The 13,028-nt window shown below is 37.4% G+C and overlaps 1 protein-coding gene across 1 annotated transcript; it reads right to left on the reverse strand.

Annotated features, from left to right (window-relative positions):
* Window positions 1-6,173: 6,173 nt before the first annotated feature.
* LOC117989878 (alpha-(1,3)-fucosyltransferase C-like) lies at window positions 6,174-10,517 on the reverse strand. Its single transcript, XM_034977274.2, has 2 exons — window positions 9,169-10,517; window positions 6,174-6,469 (listed from the first exon to the last, which is right to left on the reverse strand). Exons 1-2 carry the CDS (start codon window positions 10,083-10,085, stop codon window positions 6,199-6,201), a joined length of 1,188 nt encoding a protein of 395 aa, XP_034833165.1. The 5' UTR covers window positions 10,086-10,517; the 3' UTR covers window positions 6,174-6,198.
* Between the last annotated feature and the right edge of the window lie 2,511 nt (window positions 10,518-13,028).

The following is a 13,028-nucleotide window of genomic DNA, read 5'->3' on the forward strand; positions in this document are numbered from 1 at the left end:
TATTATTTATTACTCCTACTGTCTACAAATTGTAGGTAAGTTTTATGTGTTTTTTCCTGTATGAACCTATTTTGTATTAAGATTTTAGAGATTTAAAAACACTTAATATTGTTGTTAAATTGACAAATTATACTTTTGTGAATCTATTTTGCAAAGCTAAATAATAAATATGTTTGATACTTAATAAAAAATATTAACTTCAAATACCTACTAGAAATTCTCACGGTTCGCTCAGATATTAGAACGACATTTTATTGAACATAGTTTTATAACATGTTTTAATAGTATGCAATGTAGGCATATGTTGTTATATAACAATTTCAAACAATACCTACACGTGATTTGTAACAACAGTTATTCAATCTGGATGCACCCTTAGGGCGTTTGTGCACTCATCCGTGAATTTACGGATCCGTGAAAAAGATACGAATGGAATGTACTCACGTATTTGTATGAAGGCCACTTTGAAGAATCATAGATACAAACCGAATACGGATGAGTGCACAAACGCCCTTAGGCTATCATTGTTGGTAGATTGATGCTATTCAAGAGATAATAATGTAATATAACTGAAGGCTCAGACTAGGTATTAGATGAAATATTTTGCCACCAATAATAGGTATTTAATCGGGGAAATATTGTAATTACTTATATTTTTACATCAGAACGTTTACAAATTTAGATCTGTATAACAGACAAATTATACTTAAAATATGTTAAGCATTTATGTGTAAAACTGCCTCAGTAAATTTAAATGTCAGAAATGTTAAGTCGCGTGCACACTAGTAAAAAAAACCGGCCAAGTGCGAGTCAGGCTCGAACAATGAGGGTTCCGTACTACAGTCGTATTTTTTCGACATTTTGCACGATAATTCAAAAACTATCATGCATAAAAATAAATAAAAATCTGTTTTAGAATGTACAGGTAAAGACCTTTCATATGATACCCCACTTGATATAGTCACTCACTTCGAAAGTTGAAAATACTAATTATTAGTTCATGACCACAATTTAATTTTTTTGTGTGATCTAACCCTAAATTCACGTTTTTCAGATTTTTCCCCAAATGTCAGCTATAAGACCCACCTTCCTGCCAAATTTCATGATTCTAGGTCAACGGGAAGTACCCTGTAGGTTTCTTGACAGACAGACGGACAGACAGACAGACAGACAGACAGACAGACAACAAAGTGATCCTATAAGGGTTCCGTTTTTCCTTTTGAGGTACGGAACCCTAAAAATTGTAATTACTTACAGATATACCTACTTATATTTTTACATCAGAACGTTTACAAATTTAGATCTGTATAACAGACAAATTATACTTAAAATATGTTAAGCATTTATGTGTAAAATTGCCTCAGTAAATTTAAATGTCAGAAATGTTAAGTCGCGTGCACACTAGTAAAAATTGCGTTTTTCATCCTGTTCCTCGAAAATTATTGTGTCGATATCTTTGGGCGGCCAAATACCTAATCGAACTTGTATAATATGCCGCATGCAACGCACTTATTATTATTTTTTTTTATTCAGATACAAGTTAGCCCTTGACTGCATCTTACCTGGTGGTAAGTGATGATGCAGTCTAAGATGATAGCGGGCTAACCTGGAAGGGGTATGGCAGTTTTTATTAAACCCATACCCCTTTGGTTTCTACACGGCATCGTACCGCAACGCTAAATCGCTTGGCGGCACGGCTTTGCCGGTACGGTGGTAACTAGCCACGGCCGAAGCCTCCCACCAGACCAGACCAGAAATTTTAGAAATTATAAAATTCCAAACCCCTGCCAGGATTCGAACCCGGGACTTCCCACTATTAAGACCACAGCGCTCACCACTGCGCCAGGGAGGTCGTCGAGGGTTAGTGTGGATGTGACTTTATAAGGTGTAAGCACGAATGCCTCATGGATGCCTTCTTCCTACAGCTGATTAATATATTCTAGAAATAATATTTTCTAGAAATAATATTTTGGAACTTATACTTACTTACTTTTTTTTCGTATTATTTCAACTTAACTATACTTAAGTAATTAGTACTTTAAGAGATAGGTCAATAAACGTTTGAGATCTCAGTTAAGTTAAGTTCTAGATTGGCTTGGTAGGATCGAAAACCAAATTTTAAAACTATATGCTAGTTACTTACTAATTATTTTGTGCAAAGCACATAAACAATTGGGTGTTTTTATGTCGGCAATGAGCTAACTGTTTCAGAATCTTTTATAGAGGACTAGCTTATGCTCGCGACTTCGTCCGTGTGGACTACACAAATTTAAAACCCTTATTTCACCCCCCTGAGGGGTTGAATTTTCAAAAATCCTTAGCGGATGCCTACGTTATAATAGCTGAATGCCATATTTCAGCCCAATCCGTCCAGTAGTTTGAGCTGTGCGTTGTTAGATCAGTCAGTCAGTCAATCCTCTTATATATTTAGATTTAATGCATTGGCGTAGATAAAAGTTTAAAGAGTAATCTGTGGTTATATAACATTTCTTAAATAAAATACAGAATATTACAAAGTTATAATTTGTTACAAATACACATAACATTATGTAACTACAAATAATATTATTGCAGTGCTATGCTATACCAATATTGTAGCAAATAAGTAGGTTAGTATAATATGATGTGATACCTAAATTACAAAAAAATATAACGACTTGTACCTACCTAGTAGAGCGTTATATATAACTATTAATAATTCCTGTATTGAGCAACGTAATAAATAATTATAATTATTAAATATGTAAACATAGTAAAATTTTGATTAAGTATAATATAACAATAAAGACTGAAAAGAATTTAAGTTTCGAATATTTTACATTTAAATACCTCATATAAACAGTATATGTACTTGTAGATCCTTCCAGTAGTTTGTGCTGTGCGTTGATAGATCAATCAGCTTTTCTTTTAATATAAGTTAGTACACAGAGTGTAACAGAACGCTAGCAAAAACGAAGGTACTGACGATTTCTGATACCACAAAAAAAAACGCAAAAAATTCATATATTTTGTAAAAGTTTTTTTTTTTTTTTAATAGATATAGCGAGCAAATGAGCAGGCGGGTCACCTGATGTTAAGTGACTACCGCCGCCCATGAAATTTGCAGCACCAGAGGAGCCGCCGATGCGTTGCCGGCCTTTTAGGAATTTGTTGGTCCGCCCCTTGAATAACCCCATGTTATAATCTAGTGGGAACACCGCCGATGGGAGTTGGTTCCACAGTTTGCACGTGCGTGGAAAGAAGGATCTGGCGCAGCGGACGGTCGAAGTGCACCAGACACCCAGATGGTGAGGGTGAAATTCCTTACGGTGGCGCGCGGTGCGGTTGTAGAAAAAAGAGGGTGGAATGAGGTCAAAAAGCTCTTCAGAGCACTCCCCATTATAGAGGCGATAGAACATGCATAGAGAGCTAACGTCTCTGCGGTGCTCCAGGCTTAAGTTCTTAAGTTCAAGATATTATATTGCAAATAAACCATCTGTCTGACGCTAGAAGTCAACGAATGTTGCATCATAAGTAGGCCATTCGGAGTCAATGCCGCGTCGTAGGTGGGGCATTGACCCCAGTTTTGAACTTTATACATTGCGGGTTTGAAAAATACTAAATCGCTAAAACCACAAAATGAGGCATTGGTATTGGGATTGTGTTTAGATAGTATAACAATAACTCTTAAGTTTTTTCTGACATTCTGATTACACTCAGTATAATATATTTTACTTAGGTATAGAAAAAAGGATTTTCGTTGATTACAAATACATGCCTACTATAATTAGGTAGGTATCTATGTTACGTAATAAATAAATACATTTTTAGAGCAAAATGCATGTTACATAGTTGATAATAATTAATGTGCTTTTAGCCTAGGTATTACCACCTAGGTTAAAATTAATTGCTGCCTGAAACAATGTATCTACCTACCTAAAAAATAAATAAAATACTTAATTACTTTGTGTATTGAATATCATTTAAACCTATAGCATTTATTAACAAAATCATAGAAAAGCTTAAAAACCATTAGGCATACTAATAAGTAACCAGCCCCCCGATTGTGTAATAATAACCATTTCATCGCTATCGCAATCGTCAAGAAATTCTGCCCTTTGATTGGTTGATTCGCTGTTTACATTTTTTCACAGCCAATCAAAGGGCAGAATTTCTTGACGATTGCGATAGCGATGAAATGGTTATTCTTACACAATGGGGGGCGTGGTAGGTATAATGTTGCTAGATCTATGTCACCTATACCCCGTTCATTAGCATCATTCAACGCGCTTTTAGACAATAATGCTCAATGGGACCCATTTAATGATGGGTCTATAATACTGGTTTGGGAGTTACTGAAGTACGCTGAGAGCATTGCATGAATATGTCATTCAATGTTCTCAGCGTAGATATTCAAAATTCTTTGATCTTTTATCGTTTTGTATTTTATGTCTTTTTTCTTGTACCTTTATTTGTATTTAAATTTATTATTAATCATCTAGTTAGTGTAAGTGGCACTGCCGTTCTAATTAGATATAAAATAAATAAAATAAATAAATAAATAATATTATGTTATAGTTCGTGAAGAGTTCGCGACAGGTTGAGATGGAAATCGGGGTATGAGGCAGAACCGCACGTCACCCGCACCGGATTAGCGTGGAGGCTATACGGGTGTGCAGCGCATCCCCACCCCGATTGCCATCTCGACCTGTCGCGTACTATTGGTACCTACAATTCCGAGTTTGGCCAGCGCGGCGTGGAGGACTATCGCAAAACCAGTCTCATCCTGAGAGGAGACCCGTGCTCAGTAGTTAGCCGGTGACGGTTTTTTTTTAAAGAATACCTATTAGCCAAGTTAATTGCTGACTAATATTCCCCTTTCCCCTCCAATTAAGCGTAAAGCTTGTGATAGTAGTAGGTACGACAATAATGCAACGGGTGGGATTTGAACCGGCGACCTTTCGGTTTTCAGTCCGCTCCTTTAACCGTTGATCTATCGAGGCTCTAAATGATTGATAATGATGATGATGATGAAGCCTACTTTTTACTAAGCTGTTAGGTACACTAATCGTAACTGTGTGGGGCCAAAGGATTTAGTAAAAACCTCGATTCCACGCTCGACAAAACCCATTGTTATTCACTGAGCCATCGCGACCGTGACAATAACAAAACAATTAGACACAGTTTTTGTTTCAAGCGCTCAAATGATGACCTGTATCCGCGGTCAAGTGAGACGTCGAAATCAGTCTTGTTCTAGGTCTACGTGTATTTTTTTTAATAGAGTTAGCGAGCAAACGAGCAAGCAGGTCACCTAATGTTAATTACCGCCGCCCATGAACATTTGCAGCACCAGAGGAACCGCCGATGTGTTGCCGGCCTTTTAGGAATTTAGTATACTAGACCTTATCATTTAATAGTTTTAAATGATGTTTTAAATTAAAACTTTTATGTAAGTCATTGATACTAAGGCTCAACTCACACTGGCGTAGCGACGCGACGCGTCATGTTTTTCCGCCTATTCATTTCTAGTGTTTTATTATCTAAGTACAAATTTGTACTATGTACATAGGAAAGCGCGCGATGACGCGCGCGCGCGCGGTTGTGATGCGTCAGACGCCGACCACAACGGACGGACGACAGTGCTGAACTACGACGACAATGGACGATGATGATGAATAATTTATTTATTTAGTACAGAAATATGAATGTTTGTTTAACGTCAAGGTGAAAGCCTACAGTGATAAAAATTGTAGGAAAAATGCCTGGCAAACTTTGTGATCCGGACGCGCTTACGAGCATCGTCGCACGAAGGCGCGCGTTGCCCTGCAAAACATGATGCGTCGCGTCGCTTCGACTCTGCACCAGTGTGAGTTGAGCCTTAGGAGTCTTTTCAGGACACGCGGCGCGTTGGGCATCGCGAGATTTTATGTCTCACCAACGTTGATAGTATTCGAGTGCCGAAACACTTTAGCGTTATAGTAAACTGGCTCTTAACCGCCTTAAACTATATCTTTTTTACTTTTTACTTTGAGAAAGAGTGTGATAGAGAGTGTGATTAGAGTGACATAGGCTACTTTTTATCCCGGAAAATCAAAGAGTTCCCACAGGATTTTTAAAAAACCTGATTCCACGCGGACATCAGCTATCACTTTGAATAAATTTTGACCTTAACTTAGAATTTTAAAAACCATATTTTCTTACTTTCTTATTTCTTTGAAATTATCTACAGTTCATCTTATACCGTTCACCATTCCACCACGTCCGAAAATCACTCCACACACTAAGTTCCGCCAACTTCTCTTCGTTGTTCATCATTTCACACAGCTTGCAAATGTCCTCTTCCTGGGACGTCTCCTTGTACACGTAGTGGTTCCTCCAACGGAAGAAGTCGTGGTATTTGGAGGTGTTGCCTATTATCTCGCTCATTTGACGTGCTAGCTCTTTCACGCCGAGCTCCCTCGCGTCTAGGTAACTGCCTGGTGGAAGGAATCTGGAACAAGACAAAATAAATTTTTTAGACAGAAGCAAGAGTCACTCACACAAAAAAAAATTAAGAATGTAGAAAAAGTAATAAAACAATTAAAATGGAGATGGTCAGGGCACATGATAAGAGATGATATAGAAAAATGGACCATAAAAGTTCTAGACTGGTACCCCAGAAACAAAAAGAGAAGAAGGGGGAGACAATTTAAAAGGTGGGAGGATGACATTAGAAACTTGGTTGGTGGTATGTGAACAAGGTTAGCCAGAAATAGAACCATTTGGAAAAGTTTAGAGTAGGCCTATGTCGATGGACACGCAGAACATAAAATATGAAACAAAAATGTTAATGTTATGTAAATAATCCTTACTGCAATAATTTTAAGTAGGTATTCAGTACATTATTTACCTAGCAATAAGAAAAACCTGTAAATACTTAACACTGCAATAAAGGCTCTTTTTATTATTTTATTTTATTTATTTAAGAGTCACTTTGCAGATTGGCCATGGAAGAAAATCCGCCAAAAAAAACCGACAAAAGGGCGAGTCAGGCTCGCGCAGCGAGGGTTCCTTTACTTTACTTCCAGTACAAATTACTAGTCGTGCACAGACACACTACACAATACACATTAGATTCAGTCGAAACAAAGCCTACTTTGTACAGTTACCTATTTACGCCGCTTAAAAAACCATTAGTGTGATATATTTCAGACAACCTTGTGGTATAATCATTTATTATAATAAGGTACATTAGGTAACGAGTTTCTATTCATAAATATCAAATTACTAGACGATGCCCGCGACTTCGTCGGCGTGGACGGTACTTAGGTAGGTTTTTTGAAAAGCCTGTACCTAATGCTTTCGATATTTATATCTTATATAAATAGCTTACCTACCTATGTAAATAAATAATAATAAGTAATAATTAATTATTTGTTAGCTTACGGCCGAAATTAATAAATGTCGATCTAGGTAAGTAGGTGCCCGTAATATGTCGATAGGTTTTTTGAAAAGACCGGTGTCGATCCTATTTTAGTTTTTTTTTTTTTTGTTCTTCTGGCTTTACACAGATTAGCCAATGTCAGGTTTCGTTATTATTTAGGTATAAAGTCCGGCAAAAAGCTAATGCGCGTGGGCGCCATCGTAGTGACGTCAGCACTAGACTGAAGTTTCGAGCTGATGGTGTATTTTTATTTCGGCTGACGTCAAAATGATGTCTTTTCGATGTTAATGAGATATGGGTCCAGCGCAATAGCAATTTGCGGGACTTATACGGTTTATGTAGGCACTAATTGGTACCTTTGGTGCTACCTAAAGTGACCGAACTATAATCTAAATATAGGCATAACAGGAAAAGGTGACTGACTGATTTATCAACGCACAGCTCAAACTACTGGACGTATCGGGCTCAAATTTGGCATGCAGATAGCTATTATGACGTAGGTATCTGCTAAGAAAGGATTTTTGAAAATTCAACCCTAGGGGTAATAGGAGAATGAAATTTGTGTAGTCCACGCGGACGAAGTCGCGAGCATAAGCTAGTGATCTATACGCAAGAGAATAAACGTCCAATAAGAAATGCGTAGGTGTGCACTAGCCACTAGGTGCCAGTTACCACAAAATGTAATTTATGATTTACTAGGTAATCGATACTACTGATAAAGAAACTAAGTAGGTATAAATTTCTGATAGCTGTAAGTTTTAAATCATAAAATCTGCCTACCAATAGATAGTAAGTAGGTACGTATTGGGTACAATCCTTATTATAAATGAGAAAGTGTGTTTGTTTGTTGGTTTGTCCTTCAATCATGTCACACCGGTGCAACGAATTGACGTGTTTTTTTCCATGGGTATAGATAAAGACCTGGAGAGTGACATAGGCTACTTTTTATCCCAGAAAATCAAAGAGTGCCCGCGGGATTTTTAAAAACCTAATTCCACGCGGACGAAGTCGCTGGCATCAGCTAGTGTATATTGTATAATAATCATTATACATACAACAGCGTGACATGAGACCACATGAGACATCGCTGGCAAGTGGCATAGTGACATAAGGCCCAGTCTCAACGAAAAACCAGCCAAGGGCAAGTCAGACTAGCGCACCGAGGGTTCCGTAATACAGTCGTATTTTTTCGAAATTTTGTACGATAAATAGAATAGAATATGTTTATATTCAAGTAGACTCAAATCAGAAACGATTATGCATATAAATAAATAAAAATCTGTTTTAGAATGTACAGGCAAAGCCCTTTTATATGATATCCCACTAATCTTGCTTTGAAAGTTGAAAATACTAATTATTTGTTCATGAACTCATTTGATTTTTTTCCACAAATTCACGATTTTCGGATTTTTCCCCTTACGTGTACTATAAGACCACGGAACAGAAAAAAGACCTACCTACCTGCCAAATTTCATGATTCTAGGTCAACGGGAAAAACCCACTACCCTCTAGGTTTCTTGACCGATAGACAGACAACCAAAGTGATCCTTTTTCCTTTTGAGATACGGAACCCTAAAAACCAATAGTCACTGGGGTCCCAAGGTGCTGGAATGGCAACCTCGCTATGGACAGCGTTGGCACTCAGGCACCATACGTCAACACTGAAACGACTAACGAGTCGCAAAAAGCTGCTGGATTCAGGCAGCGCAAGACCGTGGCGTGTGGATGTTCCTACGAGGCTTTTGTACGGACGAAATTAAAATTACCTGGAGTAATTTGCCGCACCAAAAACGATGGGCACAGCATAATTTTTCAGAGCTACCAACAGCTTCTCCGTCACGTAGTCCTCAGCGAACGAATTCTCAAACGACAAATAAAAGTAGTAATCATCTTCTATCTTCTTAAAGCAAGTGTGTGTTTCACTCTTCGGGCAAGTCATTGTGCCACACTTCCCATAGATATCTACTGTCCACCCATAGCTCACTAGCTCCTTCTGTAGCTCATCCACGTATATCTCTCTCTGACTTTTAGTGTTGCAATGTGATACCAACCACGCTGCAGCTTTAGATTTACTCGACAGCTTGACCTTTAGCTCTTCATTAATTGGGTTTAATTCAGGCCACTTCATGTCTATCGCGGGACCGATTACATTCCCTTTCAAATCGAATATAGTTATGTATCCCCAACGAAAATCCGAGTCGAGTTTATAAGTCCAGGTCCAGTTGAAAAACCCGTCGAGGACTTCGTCGCACGCAGGGAAATTATCTGGTGACTCCATTGCTCCCAATATGTATTTCTGTTTAAATGATCGGTTGGAAGGGAATTGAAATGGCCATAGATTAATGACGTCCCGACCGTTGAATGCGATCGCATCGAAATCGGACTGCTCGATAAAGTAATCTCTATTATCCGTAACGAAACAGTTGTTGTATTTACACTTCTTCTTTATAAACATTGAATTCCCTTCGCCCATGAAATCGAATGGCGCGCTGAACCTTCGCGTCCATTGGAGTATGTACTTTATTTTCTTATGATTAAGGTACGATATGTCCTTCCTCTGTATTCTTATTTGATACAGTTTCTCGTTGTAAGTGTAAAGGAGGAAAATCGCGTAAATTGTGATGCCTAGAATGATCATACGAGAAGCATTCACACTTAGCACGTAACACATATTCGATAACATGTTCAGTCATCGATTACTTTGTAGAACTTTTATCTATTAGCGATTACTCATTGTCAGTTTTTAAAGCAAACTAAGAACCAAGAGGCCTACTTAACATTCGGTCTCGATACAAAAATAAACAGTCTATAAATTAGAAGCTCTTTTAAATAAAATTATTAATTGCGTACTTTCTCTAATAATATTACGCTGTTATAGACAACACAATTTTAGGTCTCCGAATTACTCATTTCAATGTAGGTAGGTACCTAAAGTAAATTCGTTTTAATTTTTTGTCTGCTTACACCTCACTTTGAAGAAGATTTTTTTATTGCAATCCAAGAATAAATGTCACTGCACTAGAAACTAACCAACTCAAAACAACAACACCGCACGGCGCGCACCAGTCGTCGTCAACTTAAATTACGAACACCTCCTAGTCATCAATACCTCAAATCTTATCAATACGTTTATCTACCTATCTATACATACTAGGGCTTATTATACCTAAATGCGGAAGTGTGTCTGTCTATACCTTTATACGACTCTACGGTTTTTTTTAATTTATTGATCACGGAAATTTCATAAAATACACAGTTCGCCACCCTCTAGAAACTGTTGAAGTGTATGTGAGGATGGCGAGTTCGCGTTATGCAAATTTAATAAAATGTAAATAAAAACAGCTGTTTATGCATATTTATATATATAAATATCGTGTCCTAGACCTAGACTAGGCATCCAAAGAGGCACCTAGATCTAGGAAGAGCCTCTCACAATTTCTTATAAAAATCGCTCTTTTACTGTAGGTATTTAGCAGAGTTACCTATTAGGAGTAATAGAGTACCTATAACAATAAAACGGCAATTTCATACTTTAACCCCTATTATTTATAATATTTCCCTTATAATAAAATCATAATAAACAACTAAGTGAGAACTATACCTACACAATAATTATTATTGCCGATTTTACAGCAGAGCTGTTTAAAGTACAGATAGGTATGAATTATGACCAGCAAAATTAGTATGTACTTCCTACCTACCTACCTAGGTGCTTCATCATCATCATGATCAACCCATCGTCGGCTCACTACAGAGTACGGGTCTCCTCTCAGAGTGAGAAGGGTTTTGGCCTCTTTCACGCTGGCCATGTGCGGATTGATAGACTTCGCACGCCTTTGAGAAAATTATGGAGAACTCTCAGGCATGCAGGTTTCCTCACGATGTTTTCCTTCACCGTTAAAGCAAGTGATATTTAATTATTTAAAACGCACATAACTCTGAAAAGTTTGAGGTGCGTGCCCACTGATGTAAGACGACGCAGCGACACCGCTCCGGCGCCGCACCGCCGTAACGCATCGTGTGCCCTCGCTCTTAGGCAGAGATCTATAGAGAGCAGTTTGACAAGAGTTTGACTTTGCTCAGACTACTAGTAAAGAATCTAAAGATTGAGTTAAAACGAGACAGACTTATGTGAGCTGAGGTCATGGCTGAGGTAAAAGAAAATCTACAATGGCAGCACTGTGAAGTAAATATTCAAACAAGTGAACAAAAGGTTAGTTCCGATTTTCGCCACGCGCCAAGATAGCATTTCACACTATAAGTCTGTACTGTAGGCGTAGATAGAGTAATAAAGGTAGATACAGGAAAGATTGCTTTCTCATTCACACTAAAAAGATAAAGTTACTAATGTGATAAACAGAGACGCAGCTAACCTATTTTTTGTCCCTTATCGTGTAACTGGTTTTTTTCAAGAATACATACAAGGAATGCAACTTTAGTTACAAAACAAACTTTGAGAATTCGAAGGCGTAATTATTGTATTTCTCATTAGTTATTTACTTGTTTTCACATAAAAAACGTTTAATACAAATATTGTTGATCGGTTAATACAAATATTGACTACTAAACAATGGTAATAATTGTCGTGTTATTCATCGTTACGTCGTGCTATCGCAATCTCATACGCGGTTACACAGTACTTCAATCTACCTTTATTACTCTATCCACGACTGTAAGCCGATTGGATTGAGTACTGTGAAGTGTCAACTTGGTGTCTAATGTCAATCCGATTGCGAATCGACTGCATCTATCATTTAATGACAGCATCAATGTCAAAATATGGTTTTCCTATCACGGTTCGGTGAGACAGTCCATAAAGGATAGATGTGGACAAAAAAATGTTTTGACAGTTCATTTACACTATCGATAAAATTTATTGTATGAAAAATGCTATTGCGGACGCGTTTTGAAGTTTGATGTCATATAAGAACCTCGACAAATGTTACGTCAAATGAGGTTTTCATTGAAACAACTCGAGAGGTGTTTTTATCAGTGACATAAGCTATCCGCAAATCGTTTTACTACTTATATTAATTAAAATAAAGTTATGAAAGGGATTAAAAAAGGCTATAGTAATTCTTCTGCTAGATAAGAAATCAATTATTAATTTTAGAAGCTAGTATAATAGTATAAAAGTATTTTTAGATTAATGTAAGTCTCATAAGTACTTTTAAAAGAATATGTGATGACTCTTTCATTAGTAGGTTTGATGCACAGAGTACATTAAATATAGAGGTATACTAACACTGAGAAATGAGAATCACAGAGTACTTTTTACACGCACCTATAACTTCTTGGAGAACAGTTATGTGCATTTTAACTAAATAATTAAATATCATTGCTTTAACGGTGATGGAAAACATCGTGTGGAAACCTGCATGCCTGAGAGTTCTCCAAAATGTTATCGAAGGTGTGTGAAGTGAAGTCTACCAATCCGCATTTGGCCAGCATGGAAGACTATGGCCAAAACTCTTCTCACACTCAAGAGAACCGTACTCTATAGTGAGCCAGCGACAAGCTGAACATAATAGTATACCTTTGACTCCTTTGAGAACAATATGGAGAACTCTCAGGCATGCAGATTTCCTCATGATATTTCCTTCACCGCTAAATCAAGTTAAGTATA

The sequence above is a fragment of the Maniola hyperantus genome, chromosome 17, assembly GCF_902806685.2.
Source record: "Maniola hyperantus chromosome 17, iAphHyp1.2, whole genome shotgun sequence".
Lineage (NCBI taxonomy): Eukaryota > Metazoa > Arthropoda > Insecta > Lepidoptera > Nymphalidae > Maniola > Maniola hyperantus.